The 23,541-nt window shown below is 43.2% G+C and overlaps 1 protein-coding gene across 2 annotated transcripts in view; it reads left to right on the forward strand.

The window, feature by feature from the left end:
• The window catches only part of LOC146370187 (neuropilin-2-like), a 92,400-nt gene that overhangs the window by 46,174 nt on the left and 22,685 nt on the right, over nucleotides 1-23,541 (forward strand). For both annotated transcript variants that reach the window (XM_084908914.1, XM_084908913.1), the window contains exons 8-13: nucleotides 1,860-2,004; nucleotides 5,969-6,144; nucleotides 6,873-7,040; nucleotides 8,111-8,255; nucleotides 19,105-19,179; nucleotides 21,431-21,595. In XM_084908914.1, coding sequence (XP_084765040.1) covers nucleotides 1,860-2,004; nucleotides 5,969-6,144; nucleotides 6,873-7,040; nucleotides 8,111-8,255; nucleotides 19,105-19,179; nucleotides 21,431-21,595 — 874 coding nt within the window. The remainder of the gene's footprint in view (nucleotides 1-1,859; nucleotides 2,005-5,968; nucleotides 6,145-6,872; nucleotides 7,041-8,110; nucleotides 8,256-19,104; nucleotides 19,180-21,430; nucleotides 21,596-23,541) is intronic.

A 23,541-nucleotide genomic window follows, 5' to 3' on the forward strand; every position in this document is an offset into this window, starting at 1 on the left:
GATGGCTGTTGGCAAGAGAGAGACTGTCAGATAGACAGAGATATAAAGTCTTGATGTCAAAGACAAAAAGGGTCCTTCTCGCATTGTGCACTTGCATTCAGTTTCCTTTTATCTGAACTTGTGTGTGTTTTCAGAGGAAGTGTGGGGAGTGCAAAAGCTCAGAGGGCACCGTGTGAGAGCAGAGACACATTACATGCATGTGGGGGGACAGTGGTGTCTGCACGCAGTGTGTTAGTGCATGCCGTGTGTGTGTTTGTGCATCAGGGGGTGACGATGTGTTTTTCTTTGTGCTGTTTTCCTGCATGTGTGTGTGTGGTTGAGTCGAGAGGACGTGCGAAGAGGATGCTCTCCCACATACTTACGCCCGTGATTTATTACACACTGCATGTCCTCAGAGTGTGTGAGTGTGTGAGTGAACCTTTGCACCCCTTCCCTCCTCGGTGAACAGTCACTTTATTAATTTTGTGGCTTTATGTAATCACGTAGAGGAGAAACATTAATCTGCTGCCTTTTCACCTCACATTAAGTTTCATTAAGTGTTGTCTTGAATCACAGCTGTGGACAGAGGCGTAAACTTAACTACAAAGCAAAAGATTATTGTTTTTCATCATGCCACGGTTTAAAGAAACTAGATGGTTGTATTATATGTGTCATATTTCTACCACTTACAGTCAGGGGAAAAGAAAGTGCTCACACTTTCACTTCTAAGAGTTTACATATCAGGACACAAATGATCACGTGGTCCTCAGCAGGTCAAGTACATACAACATCGGATTAATATCAACAATATTAGATTGTGTCATTATTTATTTAACAGAAATTAACCAAAGAAGAGAAAAAAAACTCAACTCAAATATCTGTGAGCTGATAAAAGGACATTAATTTCAGTTTATTTGGCCAATGTGTAAAATTAAATTAACAGTTTAAAACATTTGAAGGTTAATCCTGCTGTACAGAATAGCTGGGATTTATTATGTGTATACAGTACTGTGCACAAATATTAAGCCGCCCTCATTTTCTGTATATTTTGCAAACATACATGGAAATACAGCAACAACTGAGTTTGTGCAATTCTAAATAGTCTTCAGGAGTCGTTCTCCAGGCTTCTCGGAGGTCATTCAGGGCTCTTCTTTGGTTGTTTCTGCCTTTTGTACCTTTCTCTGATTCAACACTGCTTCAATGATGTTGAAGTCCGAGCTCTGCAGAGACCAGCCCATGACTGATAATGTTCCACTGTGTTTGTTTTCACAGCACTGCCAGAGTGTTGGGATCATTGTTGTGCTAAAAAATGAAGCCGTTGGCATTCAGACACTCTTTACATGGTTTTGCATGTTGGATCGAAATCTGTTTTATCAAGATCTCCAACACCGGTGGCTAAAATGCAGCAGCAAATCACAAAAGAGCCTCCACCGTGCTCGAGAGATGGCTCTCGTAGTGTGCCGAAAGATACAACTTAAAAGTAGTTCTTTGCTACATTGCCTCTTCTTGTTCATTCCCTGAAATAGATGACGTTTTCATGTGTCAATGATTCATAGGTCAGGATTGAGCAGCTTAAAAACAAGCAAAAAAGCATTTCTCTGAAATTGGACCAGGCAAAAGGACGACACTGAAAATGAGTGAAAAGCAGCCAATGTCCTTCAGGAAGCCGGAGAACTTTGGCTCAAGAGCATTTAAAAAAAAAGACAAAGTCTGGCTCATTGGAAGGAAATAAAAGAGAGATGACTTTTGCACATCACTGTATGCAGCTCATAGAAGTGTGACTCAGCAATATCGGGCTGTCTCCCATTATCCTTACTGAGCTCCTGTTCTGCAGACGGACTCCAAACGTCGCACTTCTAAATGTTCCTTTCTGTCTGCAGGTTTTCCATGCCAACGCTGACGCCACGGAGGTGGTCCTCAATCGAATCCCACAGCCGGTCCTGGCCCGCTTCGTGCGGATTAAACCTCAGACATGGAAGAACGGCATTGCGCTGCGGTTCGAGCTCTACGGCTGTCAGATCACGGGTAAGACAGATGATGCTTTTTTTTCCTGCGGAGTTTCTCAGACTTTCTCGGGACAGGGGTCAACCTCCTCCTGGGATTCCAGCGAAAACACAGAAGTCAGTTTGTCAAGTGCAGGAATATGTGGAAGGTTTTTCTTTATTTGTATAATCTAATAATAAACAGGTTTGTAATTTGTCCATCCATTAACTCCTATTCATAATTCTATTCATGCCGCCTTCTTGTCTTTTTCTCCTTTTCACATGTGTGCAACACACCCACCCTCGTGTGCACTCTTGCCCTTTCATATACATACACCCCTTCTCTGTCTCCCACTCACACACACACACACACACACACCTACACACACACACACACACACACACACACACACACACACACACACACACACACACTCAGTCCTAATAGAATAATACTAGAGTGTGATGTGTGGGTGATAACATCAGAGAGTAACAGGCTCTCAGCTTTCATCTGCAGCCCTGGCAAACAAACACGATTTCAACCAGCATAATCAGCTCAATACTATAAATAGATAAAACTTAATTAGACTGTCTGTGTTTGTGTGTGCGTCTGTGCGTATATGGTAAAAGACAGAGAGTTTCAATCCATTTGAGCATATCTGTGTGCATGTGTGTCCCGCTCCACTGTAACATTATTAGGTTAGGGCCTCTCTCTGCTGCCATCGTAGCGGCCATTGAGAGGGACAGATATGCTCTTATCCAGGAGGGCTATTTCAGCACCCACACAAATCACAATCACACCGAAACAATATGATACTGAGTGTGTGTGTGTGTGTGTGTGTGTGTGATAGAGAGATAGACAGGGATGTGGAATATATCAGGTATCTTGCCTGTGTTTTTATTTTTTACTCTATTTTAACACCTGAAATTGCATTATATATCACTCTGCCTTTTTCACTGCTTTCAGGAGCGAGAGCATATATATAACCCCCGTTTTTTGGGGCATCGCCCTGCCTTTTGCTCATCCCTGCCACCTTGCGATTCCTGTCATCCATCATGAGAAAACATTGAGTTTATATGCAAAGTCTTGACACTTTCAAGGCTGGTTTTTGTAACGAGGGATGTCAGAGTTTGATATTTCCGAGGCTCGTGGCGAGAAGCAGAAACTGTTCTGCTGCAGTTTCAGGGAAAATGTCCATAACTTGCTGAAAAAAGCCCAAACATACCTGCTAATGGCCATGCAGTATCTTTTCTGAGCACACAGACATGCAGGCAAACACACAGTCAAACACACTGCCAGGGGGAATGTGATAATGCCCTACACAAGCCTATAAAGGCAGACATAAAGCAGTCAGTCACTGACATGTCATTAACTTAAATCACACTTTTATGTCTTCTGCTCTACTTTTTCCTCCGTCTCTCTCTCGTCAGTATGTTTTTCTTCCTCTGTCCTTCTTTTACCTTTGCTGACAGCCACCATTCCTTCTTCCAGCATCCCTTCTTTAAATCTTCCCGTCCCTGCTTCATTCAGCTCTTCCTCCCTCCATCACTTCTCCCTTAATCTCATTTTATTTTAGCACCGCAGCACTTATCAATCATTTATTTTTAGCACCTTTTACTATTTTTCCCAGCAGGGCTTGTGTAGCGTGTGTATTTGTAGAAGCTACGTCCAGCTGTGCGTATGCATCAGCTAAGTAGCGCATCGGCGCCGTACTTGTGAGACCCCCGTTATCAGAAATGGCACAGTGGGAGTTTGTGTTCACCTGTGTGTGGGCGAAACATCAGAGCATACGTGAGAGGAAGTGGGCTTCTGAGAGACCTTTACTGTCCGACTGCTGTGTGCATGTGCTTGCATCTCTCTGTGTGCGTGCATTTGAGAGCTGAAACTATTTCTGCTATGCTATCTGTAGAGGTGATATGCTGCACTCCTACATTAAAGGAGCTGCTAAAATACACTGATGCAGGAAATAGGAAACACAAAATAAATGGCACGGGAACAACGTTTCCTTCTAGCTAATCGGTTTTCATGTCTGCTGTAGAGCTCGAAGGAGCCATCCAGCCTGGCTGGAGCTGTTGTTGTTTATTGTTGATTCATTATTTACCATTCTGAGGCACAAACGTCACGGCATTAAACATTCATCTCCGTGAAGACCTGAAGAATGTCACCATCAATCACCGTCAACCTTCACTGTCAGCCGGCTCTCTCTCTTGCTCCCTCTTTCTCACCCTTTCCTATTCACTTGCTGCCTTTTCAGTCCATCTCCCTGTTTGACCTTTTGTCTATCTCTTTATCTTCCCTTTGTCCTCTAACTCCTCCTCCTCACCTTTGTCTTCCTTTCCTCCATCGCTCTTGTCTTCGTCCCAGATCAGAACTGGTCACTTTGGTTTTTTTGGTTCCTTTTGTGTTTCGTCATTATTCATGGCAGTACCATATTTTGATGCTTGTCGGACTAAAAACCATTCGTCAGTGTAATAAACAGTATCCCTTTGATCTCCAACATGCTTTCATTTAGTGCTTCCATTTGAGAGTTCTCTGGCTCAATTCCCCATGAAGAATCCCCTTTTGGTAGGCAGGTTAAAATTATGCATCAACTTTGCAGCAGCAGGAAGGCAAAATAATGAAATGGGCTGATGGAAAGCAGCTCAAAGGCAACGCGTAACACACAAGTTGTTGTTTGTGTCACAAACACAACATTTTGCTCCCAGATTAGATCAAAAGGTGTCGCAGAATTATTCGAGACCTGAAAGCGACATTCATTTATGAAGGATTGTTAAAAGACAGATGCTTTGGTGTAGCAGGAGCCTGCAGACGGAGAACAGTTTGGACAGTCCAGCATCGTTTAAAGAATCAGGAAAATATCAGATTATGGCCCGTTATGTCCAAATTACTTACCAGATACAGTCCTGTGCAAATGTGTTAAATTACTCCTCGTGTCTTTGTATTTTGTGTCTTTGTTACTTTGTTACTAGCAGCATGTCCCAAAATTCAACTAAAGAAATGTCTTTAGTTGGCTCAATAAAAAATAACAAAGTTTGACAGACATGAAATTGGATTTTTGCACCAACAAGGTGATTCCCAAAGTGCGATTAGCTGGAAACGTGCATATCTCAGCCTGGTGTGCAGTGTGTCCTTAAAAATTTAAGAAAACTGGACCAAAGTGGAGGACTGAAGAAGAAGTGGTGTGTACTGGACTGACTGTGGCTACAGGTCTGATGGAGCGATGAATGCAAATTGGACATTTCCAGTTCAAGTCGTTGTCAGTATGTACGCAGGAGGTCAGGAGAGCGGTCCAACAGTGAGTGCCAGTGCAGAGAACACAACCAAAGGCAGAAACATCCAAAAAGAGCTTTAAATGTCCTTCAGGAAGCCTGGAGAACCGTTCCTGAAGATCCTCAGGGAAATTAGAAGAAAGCCTTTTTAACGAGGAAGGTGGTGGTACCAAATATTGATTTTCAAGCGTTGTACAAACTCCGTTGTTGCCCTATAGACTATATTTCCATGTATGTTTGCATATCGTTCAATAAATTGCTGCAGTTGTTTCTTACGAGCGACATATAAAGAACCGAGTGCTGTATATTACTCCAGAGGATTTCAGATTTTTAGCTTCTGGGCAGCCTCTAATATTACATAACTAGTTTCATATGCAGCATGAAATTCCCAGCGGTAAACATACAGTGAGCTGTAACAGCAGAGGACAGGAGAGCATATCACTGCATCAAACTTTAAATTCATAAAATCAACCATTTAGCACCAGTGTTGTTTTTAGCTGCTGACTGATGTTTGAGGCACTGAGTCAGAGGACGGGAATGTTTTCCAAAACGTTCCCAAACTGCTTTTCTTTTATTAACAAAACGAAAAGAAATTAGGGGTATCAATGTTTGTTTTGTGCACTGATTGTAATAAGCTGGCAGAATAAATAGAAATCATCTTTCCTGCCTTAAACTTGAGAAAAAATCCTCAGCGGTAGCATTAAGCACTCCTTTCTCTCTGTGTTCTGATTCATCAGATGCCCCCTGCTCAGAGCTGCAGGGCATGTTGTCTGGTTTGCTTCCTGACTCGCAAATCACTGCGTCCTCCATGAGGGACATCCACGGCTCCATGGGGGCCGCCAGGCTGGTGGCCAGTCGATCAGGCTGGTTTCCCAACCCAACGCAACCCATAGTTGGAGAAGAGTGGCTGCAGGTATGTCGCTATAGCCTAGCATCATTCATCTGCTCTGTCTTTTGATTTTTGCATGTGAGGGGCGAGGGGTGAGCTGTCAATCACAAGGAAGCCACGACATTGACCAAAACCTGCTTTGTCATAAATTTTACTCTTAATGGTAGCACAGTATAGGAACGCACAGTTTATAACGGAGAACACTTGAAACCAGACACTGAGACCATAAACGTCACAACATCAGAAAAGGTCGTCTGAAGTGATAAATCAAGCGGGGGTGGGGTCAGTTTCCCAGAGACTTGTTTTTGCAACTAAAGGAGCCATAAAAAAAGCATCCACATCTGCCTTTTATAATGTAATCTACGGTTTGGTCAATCAAATACTGCAGGCCGGGCTTTTCCACACCTGCACTGGCGATCACAACATCCACCGAACCCACAAAATCACTGTAAAATGACACACGTGACAACAGTGTGCAGGGTCTCTAAACACTGATGGAGTTTTCAGCCGTCGTTTAGATTGCATTTGTGAACTGACCTTGGTCATGAACTGCTATTGAATAGAAAGAAGAACCCATTTCCAAAGGCTGAATCTTATTAAAAGTTCCCCAGTGGAAAACCAACGTTTGATTGATTATATGCTCGGGAAAGTCACAGTTGCCACAATAGGCAGGGGATCTGGGAATTGATCGGTTCCATGGCGCAGAGGGCGAGCGAGCAATAAGAACTTTAACTTTGTTTTGTGTGCTGCAGGTGGACCTCGGTGTGCCCAAGATGGTGCGTGGCATTATTACCCAAGGTGCACGAGGCCTGGAGGGCAGTGCGGAGAACAGAGCATTTGTCAGGAAGTACAAACTGGCTCACAGCTCGAATGGCAAAGACTGGACCTACATCACTGACAGCAAGACTGGGTTTGCTAAGGTAGAGGAGAACACACACACACGCACACACACTCTCTCCTTGTTTTTGACACAAACGGGGGTCCCCTCTGTCCTCTGGTCCGCCGTCACTTCTCACTCATTTGCAGTTTATTTATAGCCGTCTCTCAGCCGAGCCTTTCCCCCCCGTCTCCCTCTCTTTCTCCTCGTCTTTGTCTTTTTCATTCTTGTCATTTTTCGCAAAAACGCCGCTTTATTACAGCCTCGGCTCCGATAATAATTCAATTTAATCACCTCGCTCGTCATTCTTCGTGCTTCTGTGTCTTCCTCTCCCCGAGTCCTGCGCTCTCCCTCTCTTCGTCTCTCATCCTCTATTTGTCTCTCATGGGTGTTAATTAAAAATGTCTTTCCTGCATCACCACTCAGCACTGCTGGCGTCTAACGCACTGCGAGACGGGCACTTTAAACTTTGTTCTGCTTTCTGAGTCTATGTCTTAAAACGCTTTAATAGTACTACTGAGTGCCTGGATTTTCTCCTGATGCTAAAATCCTGTTCTCTCTCATCTGCCTGTCTTTTTAAATGAGCGTCCTGGGAAATTCATCTTACGGTTTTTAAAATTTCAGAAATGGGGAACACAGAGGATACAGTTCAATTAATGAAACCAATAGTACAACTTTCACAGCCCACGTTTTTTGAAAGGATCGCTGTAGTCTTGTCTGTATGAAGCTTGTAATAAATCTTGTGCTTTTGCCAGAGGCTTCTTCTGCCTCAAAGACGATTTGGAAATCAAAGGAAACATCTTCTGTCTGTTGTTTTTTTGACACATGTCGTTCTGGGCGGGGAAACAATGCTAGTTAGTGTCTTATTTATCAAGACTTCCATTTTTTTTATTGGTTTCTCATCAGGCGGGATAGTGAAAAACCAACACTTGACTGCCTCCACTGGATTTTCTGTTGTTTTAAGAATTTTTTAAAATGGTCAAACAGATTTGGGCACCAGGCAAAAACTTATTGATGTCAAAGAATTTAGCATCAAATGCTTGAATGAGCTGAACTCAGGTCTTTCTACACCAGTGAAACTGTTTCGTGCTCACCTTTCGCATTCTTCCTCAGATTTTTGAGGGCAACGGCCACTACGATACTCCCGAGGTGCGGAGGTTTGACGAGATAGTGACTCAGCACATCCGAGTCTTTCCAGAGAGATGGTCGCCCGCCGGGATCGGCATGAGGATGGAGGTTCTCGGCTGTGACCTGCCCGGTAGGAGCGCACACCATGATAGGAGAAACTACACACAGATGAAATAAAGTTGCATGCGTGGATAAATGAACAATCCCACACAGTAGCAGGAATGAAAGTGGAATACATCTGCACATATACGATAAATTAAACGATCTATGATCATATTTCAAAACCAAACACGTGCTCTTTAAATCAGAGATTTTTGTCTTTGTCCTCGTCGTCTTTTTATCTGCCCTGTGTGTGGCTTTGTGCTCTGATGTGTAGATTTTGCATGTGTACACAGCATGTTCCACGCTACAGCGACACAGTTTTCCTGGTGCTGGATTTGGATTTTTTCACTACAATGCCAGATTCTCAGCTTTAAGGATTCAAGCGTGTCATATGAAACCAGATGTTACATTTTAAATACTTTATGGCACATTCTTTGTCCAGAACCTGTGGACCTGCAAAAATGTGTCAGTTGCTTTCACTGTATTTGTGGGTTATCATCCATCTGTACTGCCTGTCCAGGCAACTTTGCTGTATTTGGTGGAATATGAGCAGGAAGTTTGTCCCTACACTTGAGAATTCATCCCAGTGGTTCTTTCTTCTTATGCATCATCAGTAAAGACTGGTGGCCCATCATTATGAAGGGTGCTTCCAGATGGGGTTTGTCTTGCTTTTGATACTGAACACTGGTTTGCACCTTGTGCTGAACCTTCTGCATTTCCCTCTTCAAGTCCTGCCTGTATGATGCACTTGGATAATAACACGCTGACCTCCAGGAGAGTACTCTTTACCCGGCAGTGTTTCTTTATCTATCCTGAGATCATTTGCTGAGCTTTACATGTAGCTGAAATGACTATTGAACTCTTTATGTTTCCCAAAGCAGCTCTTAGGCTCTGAAACTCTTAAACTTAATAATTGCTGCACTGTGATCTTTGGTTCTTCCCCCTGTTTGGTTGTGAAGAGCTCTGTGATTTTCAGAGCAACTAAGATAACAAACCTGTGTCTGTGTCCAAACAAACGTACATATATATGAATAACTGTAGTATTTGTGCTTCTGTCATGGATTCTCCAACATGTCATGGGGTTAAAGTTAATCATCGTGCTCTGCAGGAGGGTTTTCCACATGTCTGGACAGGGATTAACATGTCTAGGTCATGGGACTTTTACTAATAGTGGCCAGCTGTGTACTATATTGTGTTCCCAGCCCATTATGTTAGTAGCATGTTGCTAGTGTGTCGTGAAGGATTAGGTGAAGTGTGGTGTTTTCCTTTAATATTTTAGCAGAAGCCGTTGTTTATCAGGAGTGCTTCTTAGTGTGTAGTGTGTGTAAAGTGATGAATGCGGACCATTACTCTGTGTGCCACTTTACTGAGCTGTGTAACCACAATTTATTATAATATGCTAGCGTTGCATGGACCTTGTTAGCTGTGGCAAGCATTTTTTTTCAGCTCGACAATAATTTAAGCATTAAAGCAATCCATTGTACAAACCTGACACTTTTTTTTCTTTTGCTTAACTTGAGCAGTAATAATGAGCTGTTTAAATTTCCACTAAATGAAGCAGAGACAATGGATCCAATGTTATTAAAGCTGGGATGTTTGAATGCATGATAATATGATCGTGTCCTTTAGATAGCCAGTTATTACACAGTAATACACAGTAACAGCAGTTGAGTTGTGTTTTCATAACCAGACCTCTATACCTGCTGCTGTTATGACCAAAGTCCTCTCCTTCCCAGCGTTTTCAGATTTTACTGCTTCAGTCAGGTTGTGACAGGTGAAGACGAGAACAGGAAATGACACGTACCTGTTCCCAGTGGACATGAAGGGGGTTGTTGCTGCGACCGATGGCTCCAACTCTGTGTTTCTGAGCACGCGTGTGTCCATTTGGGTTTCCGACAGAGAGAGAGGGGGGAACCCGAGGGGAACGTTATATCCCAGATGTGTCAGGCCTAACCAGGAGGCCGGTGATGATGGGGACAGAAGGGCAGCCTCTTCTGTTCTTAATACAGTTTCTAACAAGTGACCGTGGACGGAGAATAATGCAGATTATACAGGAAAATCACAGCGTTTCAGGAGGTGTTGAGTCCTGACATGACACCATCGATGTGCTGTAGCATGTGGTGATTTACGTCTTTGCACTCGATATTTTCAAACACGTCAAACTCTTCATGAAGCCTCTTTAAACTTTTAGTCTCTCCTTCAATGAAGCAAGAACAGAGATGTCATTGGACATCATGGGCCACGTAAGTGTAAAGAAGTTTAACGACACAGTTAATCTCTGACATAATACAACAAAGTGCAAGTTCAACAGTCTCAGTTATTCTACATGATAAAGAAACGCTGCTGTAGGAAACGAAAGAAACCAGTCAGCACGACTGTTTCAGCTAAAGTGTGAAACTACAGAAAAAGTTCTGGGAGCTCGTTACCCAGACAGTCCTGTGATTATAAAGCAGACAGTTTTTTAAATGCACAGAAAATGTTTTTTTCTCTGTGTAAAAAAACAACAAAAAACAAGTGCATTTCTATAGTAGATGGTGAAAACTAGGATTTTTTCTGGCGTTCATTGGTTATCTGTTAGTTAATTACCTTTGTGTAGTATGAAAGGCCATGGGGGACTTTACTGACTCTTTATCAGCAGGGAAAGCTGTGACAATACAATTAAAAGTCTAAAATTTATGGCCTTGGTGGGCCGATTCTGGCTCCCGGGCCTTATGTTTGACACACCTATACTACATTAAATATGCAGTCAAAGCCATTAAACTCCATCTGCTTATATTTAACAGTTTTTCCAGTTAAACCTTTTGGTTCAAGCGTAACACAAATCTAACTACTCTCCCTAATTAACTCATTAATGTCAGGACCCGGGAGAGCTGCTTTTTTTGGCCATAAGAAAAAGTAAAATATGCATAAACAGAAGTAACGTCTGACACGAGCGCACTGGTTATCCTGATCGTAAACTACGTGTGTGATAATCGTGCACTCCATATCTGCACCACCATCTCCGTGACTGTAGTGCAGATGCACATCACTGCGGTCGCGCTTGCCCTGGTTGTCTGCTGGTCTGGCTTTCGACGTGTGCGCGCCAGATGTTTGCCTTCTGGTTGTAATCCGTGCATTACACACGATAACAGTTCACTTCCACTTCACGTGTACAGCACAGTAACCATCCAAACTACAACACACAACCACACACTAAGATAATTGTACGTCTTTAGTGGCTTAGAGAAACTGAGCATTATTAAATTTCACTTTGTCCGCGTCTTAAACGGCCTCCATCCTAACTGATGTGAGGATCCGACCTGTTTCCTTCTTGCTCCTGTGTGTTTTTGTTCTACCGGTTGTTGTAAAAGAAGATTAAATATTAAATATTCAACGGTGCATCAGTTTCAGTCCAGTGAACACAGCTGTTTACACGTAAGTCAGAGACTCGCAGACATTCAGGCCCACGCTCGTCCTTCTCACCGAGCTGACGTGCACACAGTTACACATTTTAAAAAAGGATCCTTAATCTTCTTTTGTTTAGCGAAACACGGAGATGCACACTGACATCCTCACACTCCCAAGCTTTGCATTGTTGTGACCTTTTCAGGAACATTTCCACATCAGCAAAACTCAAGATGCAGCAAATATAAACAGAGACAGCTCCACCTATAATTAGGATTCCCCCTTTTTTCCTCACACTTTAGCACAAATAGTCGAATCGCATCCCGCCTGTCTCACCGCTCAGGAAATAGTGGGCTTGCATTAATGAACTCATTAATAAATAAGCAGCGTATCGCCGTCATACGCTCTCCAACACAGTCGTAAACATTCACACTTATTCCGGGAACGCATCGATCCAAGCAGCCAGTTTAACATGCAGCTAACACTATTCTCTTTTTCTGGGGACTGAACTTCGTCTATACTGAGCCTGTTCAAGCTCAGCTCACAGTTTTTTATTGAGTGAATCAAGTTTGCTTCCTGGTAGTTTTTGATATAAATAGAAACTTTTCAGCCTTCGTCCTCACTGAGATGCTTCACAACAGTGCATACTGTGTACTCACAATTACTATAAGACAAAGACAGTGTAACACACTGTCAGTCATAGCAGCAGCTTTAACGAATTTAAAAGGAAACTGCTTTTCCATTACTGCCCCTGCGTTGTTTTCATTTTACAGTGAAGCACGCTGACCTGGCCACGGGGCTGTAAAACAATTTCCTCACATGAGAGAGACAATCTCAGCGCACAATTGCAATGAAGAAATCCAAAATTACAGATCCGAGGCTCTTAGGGGGAACGCAATCATGTCGTTTACCATCTCATTACTGTGCCAAACTTTCGGTGCAAAAACAGAAACAAAAGCCAGAATATTATTGCGGGACTCGTTCTAATCATTCACGCTAGCTATGGAGGCAACGTGTAATTTAGGTCTCGTAACCCCGACTGTTGGATCTGAACTCTGAGCTCGCACGCTGCCAGTTTTGTTCATGTTTTAAATGAGTGAGCTATCAGAACATCTGCTACACTCTCATCTCTTTCACTCCACACCTAGCTGTTGGCAGGCACGTATGTACACACACACACCACCTGTTTGGCACAAAGATGTGAGTTTGGTTTTAGTTGTGTAAATACATGCTTAGTTTCTCATCACATTTGATAACTACATTGTTATGGGCGGGGTGCTTGAGGAAAATAATGGCGACAATGACAAACACAGACACAGAGTGAAAGCGGCTTTTGTCCGGAGCCTCCGAGTGCTTAATAACAGCGTTATTTTTATTCAGCTGCTGCTGCTGCTCTCGGGATCACGGAAATCTTAAAATACTGCCAACCAGATTGTGACACAAATTATGCTTCCTTATTATTATGTTCCAACAAAACGGCAATGATTAGCATGATAGGAGCCTCACTCGTGGCTGATGAATGCTGCTTTTCACCGCAGACTGTAAATGAAGGACAAGCATGGCTTGCAGCTCTGCAAGAAAAGCCACAAACATGCACTCTTTCTCATGGTCAGCAGGGGGCAACTCATCAGAAGTCAATGGGCTCAGATCTTGATGAGTGTCTGCACAGTGTTCATTTTGCAAATTATGATCCCCATTCGATTAAAAAAGGATGAAAGAGCAGCGTGTGGCTGATTTGCTGTGACCGTGAACTTCTCCTGCAGTTTCTTGGCCTGATCGCCACCGCCTGCCTATCATGTCACCAAGACGACGACGGCATAAATGGCTCTGCTCGCGGCTTCACAGACTAATGTTACTTTGGCCTCATGTATCTTTTATGTACGGTTTATGTCTTTTTATTAAAAATATGGACTCTAAAAGAGTGCTGTGTGAAATTCTGCAGGATGTGGGGAAGTACATCGAGCAGGGAGGGTTTGACAGACTGTCCAAAAAACAGAGGACGTCGTCCTGAGTGAGAAATCCCGGTGCAAATGTGGATTGAATGTGATTCAGAATATTGTTGGCAAAGCGTACGGCATTAAATTTCCATGTAGGAAGCTTTAACTGTGGCTGTGACTTTATGACGAGTGTTGCAATATGCACAGGCGACTAATGGCCAAGAACTTTTCCTTTGTCAGTCACTGACACGCGGATGAAGTTGGACCAGGAAAACACACGTCAGTCGTTACAGTGGCACCCTGGAGGGGAACGCTGCTGATCGTCCTTGTTAAAGACATTCTGGAGGTGTTTTCCAGCAAGTCATTCAGATTTAGCCAAGTGTGTGTGTGTGTGTGTGTGTGTATGTGTGTTAGGTCCAGCTTTGCTGATCGCATTCACATGTGGGCCATGGCCTGAGTCCAGACACTTTCATGTGATCTGCAGGATGTGTCCTCAGTTACACCCACTGTTCTCTCTCCCTGCTCCTCTTGCCTTTTCTCATTTCACTGAAGAAATGAAAGTGGTTATGAATGCAATGCCGCTTCCAGTAACAATAACTAGTATGCAGATTGGGTAATTTTATGTTTTAATAGTATTCAGATACTGGGAAAGAGCTGCACACGTCACTGTGATTTTTGTTTTTCTAACTGGTTTGTCCAAAGTCTTTTTTTTAATGGAAAAGCAGAAATGGAAAAAAGGTTTGCGAGAGGTTTTGTTCATGTTTGTGGCTTCTGCAGGTTTCACTGTGTCCTGCCAAGGCTCCTGCAACAAGCCCCTCACCACACCCACACAGACACACTCCATCTCTCCAGAGTCCCCACCTTCTCTTCTCTGTTTTTATACTTGTGATTTCTTTCCTCTCATCTTTAAAAACTCAAACTTGTGTCCATCTAATCAGTGCACAACAGACTCAGGTAGTGCACAACTTCTACAGAAGAACCAGGATGTAAAAATAAACAGCAATCAGTTTTAAGATCCTGAAGGGATAGCTGTTCTAAATGTTTGCACCACACCATGTTCCAGAGTGTCTGATAACACAATGCACCAGGCTGAGCGACAAAAAATCAATTGTCCACCACGGCGGAGCAGCCGAATGCCCTGCAGCTGTGCTCTCGGTTCGGGGTTATGCTTTAGCAGAGACAAAAGGCCAAGTTTGCAGCTCACAGTGATGTTCTACTGTTAAGTGTTGAGCAATCTAAACTATTTTAACCACACAACAGGGATTTGTTTACTTCAGGACAGCTCAGTTTATCTGTTCCTTCCCTCCTCTCTGAGATATCACACATGGAAACACTTAGGATGCGGTCCAGGTTGGTTGCGGATGCCTGTGTGTATATGCAGGTAGGGCTCAGTGTGCAATGAAAGCTCGTGTTTTTCCAATATAAATATTTAAGTTTGGCTCAGCATGCCTTTCAGTGTTTCTCAAATATGCCTTTCTCTTTTCCCCCTCTGTTTCCTCATCCTTCCATCCATCAAACTATGCAAAAGCCCAACTGGAGGGCTACACGAATACTGCCCTCGCTCTCATTCGCTATGTTTAAAAATGATTTCATTTCTTTTTAGCCAAAAACCTCTGTGCTCACGTAAGACAACATGTTTCCCTTGTCCCAAACCGTACGTCCAGCCTGTCATGTGCAGCACCTGAGGTTTAATCCGACCACGCCCGAGTCTTGGAAGGAGACAACAGCTTATTAAAGCTGTCCTTCTCTTCTCCATAGATCCTAATGGCCTACTTAGCTTAATGATTTTTTCCGCACTTAAATTCATTTTCTCTGTAGCTCACCATGTTTCACTGATGTAGTTACACATTCACTGCCAGCAGCTTCTTTTTATCAGTTGTTGTCGTACTTGTCTTGACACTTAAGGCAACAATTACAGTCGTATACCTTGTGGTGCTTTGTTGCACAATGGGCTAATGAGCAATTTACTGTCTGTAAGTTTCCTGACATGAAGAGTGCTTTTGCTTCTCAGCTGCACAGCTCATGGCTCTGCCTTTTAACCAGAAGTTTGATTGTTGGCAGCTTTTTAACCACAGTCATGTGCTCAGTTTTTGCAGAAACTCCCCTTCCCTGTCTACTAATGTGAAACCTTGTGGTCCACTGTAGCACTTATCATTAAAAAATAATTTTAAAAAATTATATAATTGGTAGCTTTCTGTACAATTTAGTCTGGAAATAATACGCTGCTGTAAAGACCTCATTTTCCAAACCACTCATTTACAGATGGAGTCATAATGAGCTTAAGTCACATACAGTACAAAGAAGCCACAGCTCTGGGTTTAAGAACAGTTGTCTGATTTGATTGTTTTCCAACATCACCTGTGATGTGATGTCATATTTTAGCATTTAACAGCCCCCTCCTTTAGACTCATTGCACAGCACTAGGATCAGATTTTCTACTTTTATCTGCTTCCAAGTATAATGCTGTCATCACCAAGTGCTTTGAGAAACTGGTTCTGGAGTGCATCAGAACCTGTCCCCCCCCCCGGCTCTGGACCCACACCAATTTGCATATTGGACTAAAAGCATAGGGCGGTCGTGGCTCAAAGAGTTGGCAGTTTGTCGTGTAACCGGAAGGTTGCCGGTTCGAGCCCCGGCTCGGACAGTCTCAGTCGTTGTGTCCTTGGGCAAGACACTTCACCTACCGCCTACTGGTGATGGCCGATGGCGCGATATGGCAGCCTCGCTTCTGTCAGTCTGTCCCAGGGCAGCTGTGGCTACAACTGTAGCTTGCCTCCACCAGTGTGTGAATGTGAGAGTGAATGAATAGTGGAATTGTAAAGTGCTTTGAGAGCCCCGAAAAGCGCAATATAAATGCAATCCATTATTATTATTAACAGATCCACCGAAGACGCCATTGCTCTCCACACAGCTTCTTCCCCAAAGCGATCACCATACTCATAAGTGGCTGATGGGCCCCACAAGTATAGTAGCACGCCAATTTTCTGTCCTCACAAACATGTACACACACACACACAGGTTAGCAAGTTTCGTCTGTGAGGAAGGCATGCCTTTCAGTCTTTCAGTCATTAAGTGGAGGAAATCCCCTCCATACTTACACACATGCACCATGTCACCAATAATTGAGTAGCAACAGCTTTCTCTGTCTCATAGACACACACACACACACACACACACACTGTGTCAGTAGTCATTATTTAGGCTGACAGAGGTAGATTTATACCCAGAGCTCTTTCCATAATTGAACAGTTTTCGTCTCTGTGTTTCCGCTTTGCCTTGCTCAGTCAGCAGCTTTACAATGAGCCCTTGGGCCTGTGACACCTTCTGTTCTTCAGTTTAGAAAGTGTGCGTCTGTGTGTGGAAAAGATCGAGTCGGAGGGTCTCTGCAGGTTTCTGTAAGTCAGCTCTGGTGGACCCATCTGCAGAATATGTACGTCAGGATTGGTTTTTCTCATGCACGTCTGTTTCAATCTTCCCACGAGTGACTGAACTCTGCCACCTTGTATTTGTCCTGCCATTTATTTCCATTCAGCAAGTAAGAGTTCAAGTTCCTGCAACAACATTTTTAAAAATATTATTAAATTAAGTTGTTTAAATTATTTCTGATCTTTACAGTTGATCCAGAGAGGAACCTGGTGGATTGAAGAAGAGGATGAGGAGTAGGAGGAGTTAAGAAGAGGGGAGGAAAGGAGAGCCAAATTGAATTAGGCAGGTGGAGAGGAGATGGAGATCGAAATAGGAGGCTGACTGGAGCTGTGTGTGGTCACTAATTAGGAAATTGGTGGTGCGAGGTGGAAAGGGTTATGTTCCCTTTTCTGTGTCTCCCTCTCATCTCCTATTCCTCCCTCTCTCCCCTCAACATGGGGGGCTAATTACAGTGGTAAAGGGCACCAAATTAAAACAGCTTAATGTCAGCAGCTGGGAGCTGCTTATTAAATGTTAATATCTAATTTCGAGCGTGCGCGTGTGTCTGTGCTGAAAGAGCAATATGAGTGTTTGGGCTTACATAATAATCGTGCATACTTTGACTGTGAGCGGACTGTGTAAACAACTCAAAGTTACGCACGCACACACACATTAGAGTGGATGAACCCCAACACTGCAGTGCACTCAAAGCTATTAGCAGAGGCTTGCAAAGGTTACCAGTTAACACTAAACAAGACACACACAGAGAAAGATCACCGCGTGAGTCATGGAAATATCTACAACAATTACACTCGAAGAAAATCTGCAGCAGTCTGAGATTCAACTGAATGATTAGAATCTACATCAAATAACAGTGGAGAGAGTTACAGCACAGAGAAAAGTGCTGAAAGGTGGAGGAGAGTGAGAAAGAGCAACAGGAAGAGACCCAATCTCAACAAAGAGACGAAGAAAGAGCTGCAAAGGGGCGAGGAGAAATCGAAATATACCTCAGGGAGAGACGACAGAAAGAGAGAGCGAGGGAAAGAGTTATGGAGACGAAAATTGCGGTTGTGGTAAAACAGAAACAAGACTGGGTACGATTTCACTTCTATGCAGGAGAGTCGAGAGAGAGAGGGAGCATGTGTGTTTATGTGTGTGTGTGTTTAGAGCTTTTTGTGGTGGCAATAGTGGTTTTGCGAAGCAGAGCCGATTCTGGTCCGATTTATTGTGACAAACGAGAGACAGAAGATGGAAAGAAGGACAGAAATATGAAGGGAGGAAAGAAAGAAAAGCCACGAAACGAACAGAAGACGGAGAAAAAAGTAGCTTCTGAGAATAATTTGGTGAGAGGTTTGTGGTGTCTGGCTTGTGCCATGCAAGCCAATCTTCTGTTCCCTTACGTCAACACGCAGACACACACTTACTTTCACCAGTGTGTGTGTGTGTGTGTGTGTGTGTGTGTGTGTGTGTGAGAGAGAGAGAGAGATGGGAAAGCATTCATTGCCATTTAAGGAATCTTAACCAGCAGTAGAAAAACTGCTTATTAAGACCAGAAGGTTTCGGGGTTACACTGTCATACCCGAATGCTGACGTCTTTGCTCTGCAGGTCTGTGAGTGTGTGTGTGTGTGTTTGATCTATCATACACTCGATGCACGCTGCTGTGCTCCAAGGTCAGTGTGAGTGCAGCATCTATCATCATAGCATTGTGTGAGCGTGCATGCCAGCTTGCAGTGGATAAACAGAGCGGTGTGGCACAGTCCTGAGCTGAGTGCCAGCTCACTGCATCAGCTCGCTCTGTCCCTGCCTGGATCCCGACAAACGTCAGCCCCCGAAAACGTTAGCACTGTGTCTAAAGCCTGGCTTTGCTCAAACATCACAGCTGCACTGTTAAAATATTACTCTTTTCCACTGTGCAGCGAAGCAGTCGCAGAACAAACTGTGAATATTTAACAAGACGAGCTCAGATTTAGTTATTCCAAGCCCAGCGTCGTCTCTGCTTATTATGGCCTGTATTTGTATAGCGCTTTACTAGTCCCTAAGGACCCCAAAGCGTTTGACTGTCTTGGAGAGAAAACAATAAAACAAATTATCTATTGCCTATTCTATTCTATTCTATGCTAACCTTTTGTGTTTATTTTTTGTGTTGATAGAAACCACCACTGTACCTGACACTGTGACCCCCACCACACCTAGAGTGGAACAGACAACCTCTGTGATGAGATCTGGTAAACACACACACACACACACAGACACACAGTTTGTGAAACAGTCACAACCTAATCTATTGGTTTGTATTTCTAGACACAAATTTTCACCTTTTTCGCTTCCTCGACGTGAATTTCTCACCTCTTATTTTCTTAAAAGCGTGTTTTCATCTGTCTGGTGTTGCGTCCACTCATTTGTGCCAGGCACACAAAACTGATGTTTTTCACATATAAAGTATGAAAAATCTGTTATGAAACGACTGTGTGCAGGCAGGAAAAGGACCCAAAGTGCAGACTCCGGAGACAAACGTGAACTTAAACAGCTTTAATGCTGAACTCAAAAGGGTAACAAAACTGAGAACACAAAATACGCTTACGCAGCCAGAACACACAGCAAGATGAGGATAGATCGCAACACAGACACAGAGCAACACAGGGCTTAAATACATATAAGGGGCAATCAGGGAATGGTAACAGGAGGGAAACACAGCTGGGGCAAATCAGGCCTAAAGAAACAGGGGAAGCAAAACCAGATACATTAACATCAGACATGGACCTTCAAAGTAAAACAGACTGAACTTAAAGACACAGACTCACAGGCAGGCACTGCAACAGAGGGAACAGAGACGTAAACCATAAGGCAGAACTCTAACCAAGAAACCAAAGACTAGAAATGATAAATAATATAATGAACTCAAAACTCTGGGTCAACGACCCAGGCCTCCTAACAAAATCCACGTTGGAGACATTGGTGGTGTGACCGAGTTCACATCATATCGGCACAGGTTCAGGGTTGCAGGGTGGGTGGAGTCTATCCCTGCTGTCATAGGGCAAGATGTAGAGCAGGGGTGGGCAATTCCAGGCCTCGAGGGCCGGTGTCCTGCAGGTTTTAGATCTCACCTTGGATCAACACACCTGAATCACATGATTAGTTCGTTACCAGGCCTCTGGAGAACTTCAGGACATGTTGAGGAGCTAATTTAGCCATTTAAATCAGCTGTGTTGGTTCAAGGACACATCTAAAACCTGCAGGGACACTGGCCCTCGAGGCCTGGAGTTGCCCACCCCCTGGGCTAGAGGGTCTATTTTAAAAGACATTCATAATGTATCATTAAAAGCAAATTAAGAAGATGTACCCACACAAAACAGCTCGGTTTATAAAAAGACCATGCTGTGACTTCGCCACTTCTTTTCAGCTCTGTTTTCTTGGTTGCCGGGGTGAAGTGTCCCCACTTTGGACAGAAAATGCACCACACGCGCTAAAGTTCCTGCTGAAATACGTCAGTTTCAAAGTTCTGCTGACTGTCAGGAAAAAAAGCCCGTCCCGTTTTAAGTCAACATATGCAAACAAACCGGTTATTTTTCATGACTATTTCACATTTTGCTGTAACACACACACACTCACTCAAGCTTTCTTCATTCAAGTGCATGCTATCTGCGCTCTCATATATGCAGATTTCTTGCATGCACGCATGCATTTATTTCTGCTCGTCTCTCATCCGCACATACACACACACTTGTGCACACACTCGAGCTCTTAAGGTCAAACTCATGATGTCAGTGTGCACTGTGGGGCCTCTGGGCTTTGAAGTCTGTTAGATTCAATAGTCCCACAGGAAGCTCTGTTTGAGTGAAAATAAGCTCGCACAGCCAGAGGATCTTCATACAAACACAGGCTCACATATTGGGAATATGATTTCACAGCTATAGGTCACCGACTGCCTCACTGGAGTTTATGCAGAGCGTATTGTGATGTAGTTTAAGGAAGTGCCTTTGCTTTTTTGTTTCAGCACAACTTATTGCAGTCTAATTACAGCATCATTTTTCCTTCTCATTTGTGCTCATCTTATTACTTTCATGTCACCCCTTGAGTTTTGTATCATTCACCCTTTGCTCCGCTGTTTTCTTTCTTGCTTTCTGTTATGTCTGCAGTCTGCTGCAATTACTCTTTCTTTCAGTCTGGCCTTTATTCTCCTTTACTCTAATATTTGTATTCAGTATGATTTTCAAGATGTCATATTGCATTGAGCGCTATTGCAAAACATCTCAACACAATGCGAATGTCGCTCACGGCGCTATCAAAATAAAGACCCTGCCATTACAGGACTGAGTCTCACAAAAGAAAACTGAGAAAAAAAAGAATTTGTTTAAATCCAACACAATACTAAAAGCACTCAGAAGAAGCTCTCGGGTGGTAATCAGTAGTATTTTAGCCCAAACAGACACTTTTCAAACCTTTATTTGTAATCTGTTTTTCTTTCTCGATTCACAGCCACCACTCCGCCCCTGTCGGCCGTGTGTGGCTTTGAGCAGAGCCTGTGCGGGTGGTCGGCTGATCCCCAGTCAGGTGTGAGCTGGACCCTGCACACAGCCAGCAGCAGCTCCACTGTGCATGGCGCTCATGGAACAAGGCAGGACCTGGCACTGGGATCAGAAAGTGAGTAGCCACGTACTTTGGAGACTGAAGGGGATAAAATGTGTGATTTTTGGAACAAATCAATTTGATGAACTGTGTTGCTTTAATTCTAACATGAGCCCATCTCTTAAAGTTTCTTACCACAATGTCTTCTCACTGTATTTCTTGGCTGCTTGACAAAGATTTTGTCTTTTGCCACAAAAAAAAAATAATTCTGACATTTCCTCAGTGAGACAAAGCAAATTTCACATCATGTGAGAATAACCTCGCTAGCCCATTTAGCTACAAACAACCCATAATGCCTTCCTCTAAACTAAGAGGCACAATCTGTAGAGGACATTTGGTTCTGCAGACACACAAATGTCTAAATCACAGAACAAATGCTCATTTTTAGACAGAATTTTGAATAAATCTTGATTCTGGTCAGGTTAACCTGAGCATTATGTAAGGTTATGTAAGCTGCTTTAAACCCCAGTCACACAGGTGTGGAGACCGGCGGGAGCCACCGGTTGATAAGGGAAAAACCGAGATTCCTCATCCAGTTGGAAGGTGATGGCAGGAAGTTGCTTTGGTTGGTACGAGATTGTCGTGGTCGATCATAGTTTGCATAGGAGACGCCAACTACTCGCTAGGCGCTAGCAAAATCCAAACTCAAACCTAGTAAAATAAGATATACCCCATGTACACACATGCCCTTCTCTCACAAGTGCTCCTTCTGAGTTTCCCTTTAGAAACATGCGAGGTTAGCATGGAGCTTACACGTCTTCCATGAAAGCTACAGGCAACCACAGCAGTCTCCTGGCAACCAAACAAGTCGCAATCAGTTTTTTGGTGGAGCGCCGTCTTTACGACTAATTTCACCCAGAAACCACTCACCAACCGATCGAGGAATACACGTTCAGGCCTGTGTGACTGAGGCCTGCATGCTCCTCTGCAAGCCACTTTGCAACCCACCTGTGTGTTGTCACTGATGCCTTCTGTGTTCTGTACTCTTATTGTAATAATGTCATATATCCGTAATCACTTAACAATCTTCACGCAAAAAAATCTGATCTTAAGATTTTCAAAATAAAACTGCTTACAAGTGGAGAATAATAATTAATAGTTACAGCTCTGCTGGCTTTCTCAAGCACACACTGTAGAAATTCACCAAGCAGACCTTCCATCTTCTGAAATCTCCACAGGGTTAGAACCCATTAAAAGGATTTATGGGTGGGCCTCCTTCTCTAATTAAACACTCAAACTTTCTGAAAACTCCACGGGCCCAGCAGAAAAACATTACTTATTATCTGGGCATTTCTCATTTCACCATATTTCTGTTTTTTTAAAGACATAAAAGAAAGCATAGTCACGCTGAAATGTCTGACCTTCCTCAGCACAAAGACTTCTTGAGCTAATTAAGAGCAAAGTGGTCGTCTTGTGGTGGAATATGATGCATCCCAGTGCTGGGAGGAACCACTGACAGCAACCATGATGCAAGGATTTCACTCTTATCTGTAAAAAGTGTGCACGACGTCTTAATTGGAGTTTTTAAAAAAACGTTAGGTTTAACAGTTTCACTTTCCTTACCCTAGTTTGTTACTTTCTCATCCTGTTTGTCGGGTCTTTTCTATTTTTTCTCGTTTTCAGATCTAATCCACGACAGTTCTTCTTCGCTTATCCTTTTTATTTTGTGCTTGAAGCGTCTTTGAATGCTGTAATTATCTGACTTCGGGCTTCGTGTTTCTTCTTTTTCTAACTTCTTTTCCTTTAATCTTTCTTTACAAATGTCTTTTTGTTCTCAATCCTTATTATCTCGTGTTTTCGTCTTCAACATACATCTGAATTGTTCTTTTATTAAAAGTCATTCATTTCCTTTTGAGGTTGATTCATACTGATATATCATATATTCTCGCTGGCTTCACCTCCGTTTCCCTCAGTGGTACTTGCAATTTTCCATCCATTTTTAACAAGAGAGCAGGAGGACT

This window comes from Perissodus microlepis, chromosome 16, assembly GCF_051167445.1.
Source record: "Perissodus microlepis isolate ML-2025 ecotype Zambia chromosome 16, ASM5116744v1, whole genome shotgun sequence".
Lineage (NCBI taxonomy): Eukaryota > Metazoa > Chordata > Actinopteri > Cichliformes > Cichlidae > Perissodus > Perissodus microlepis.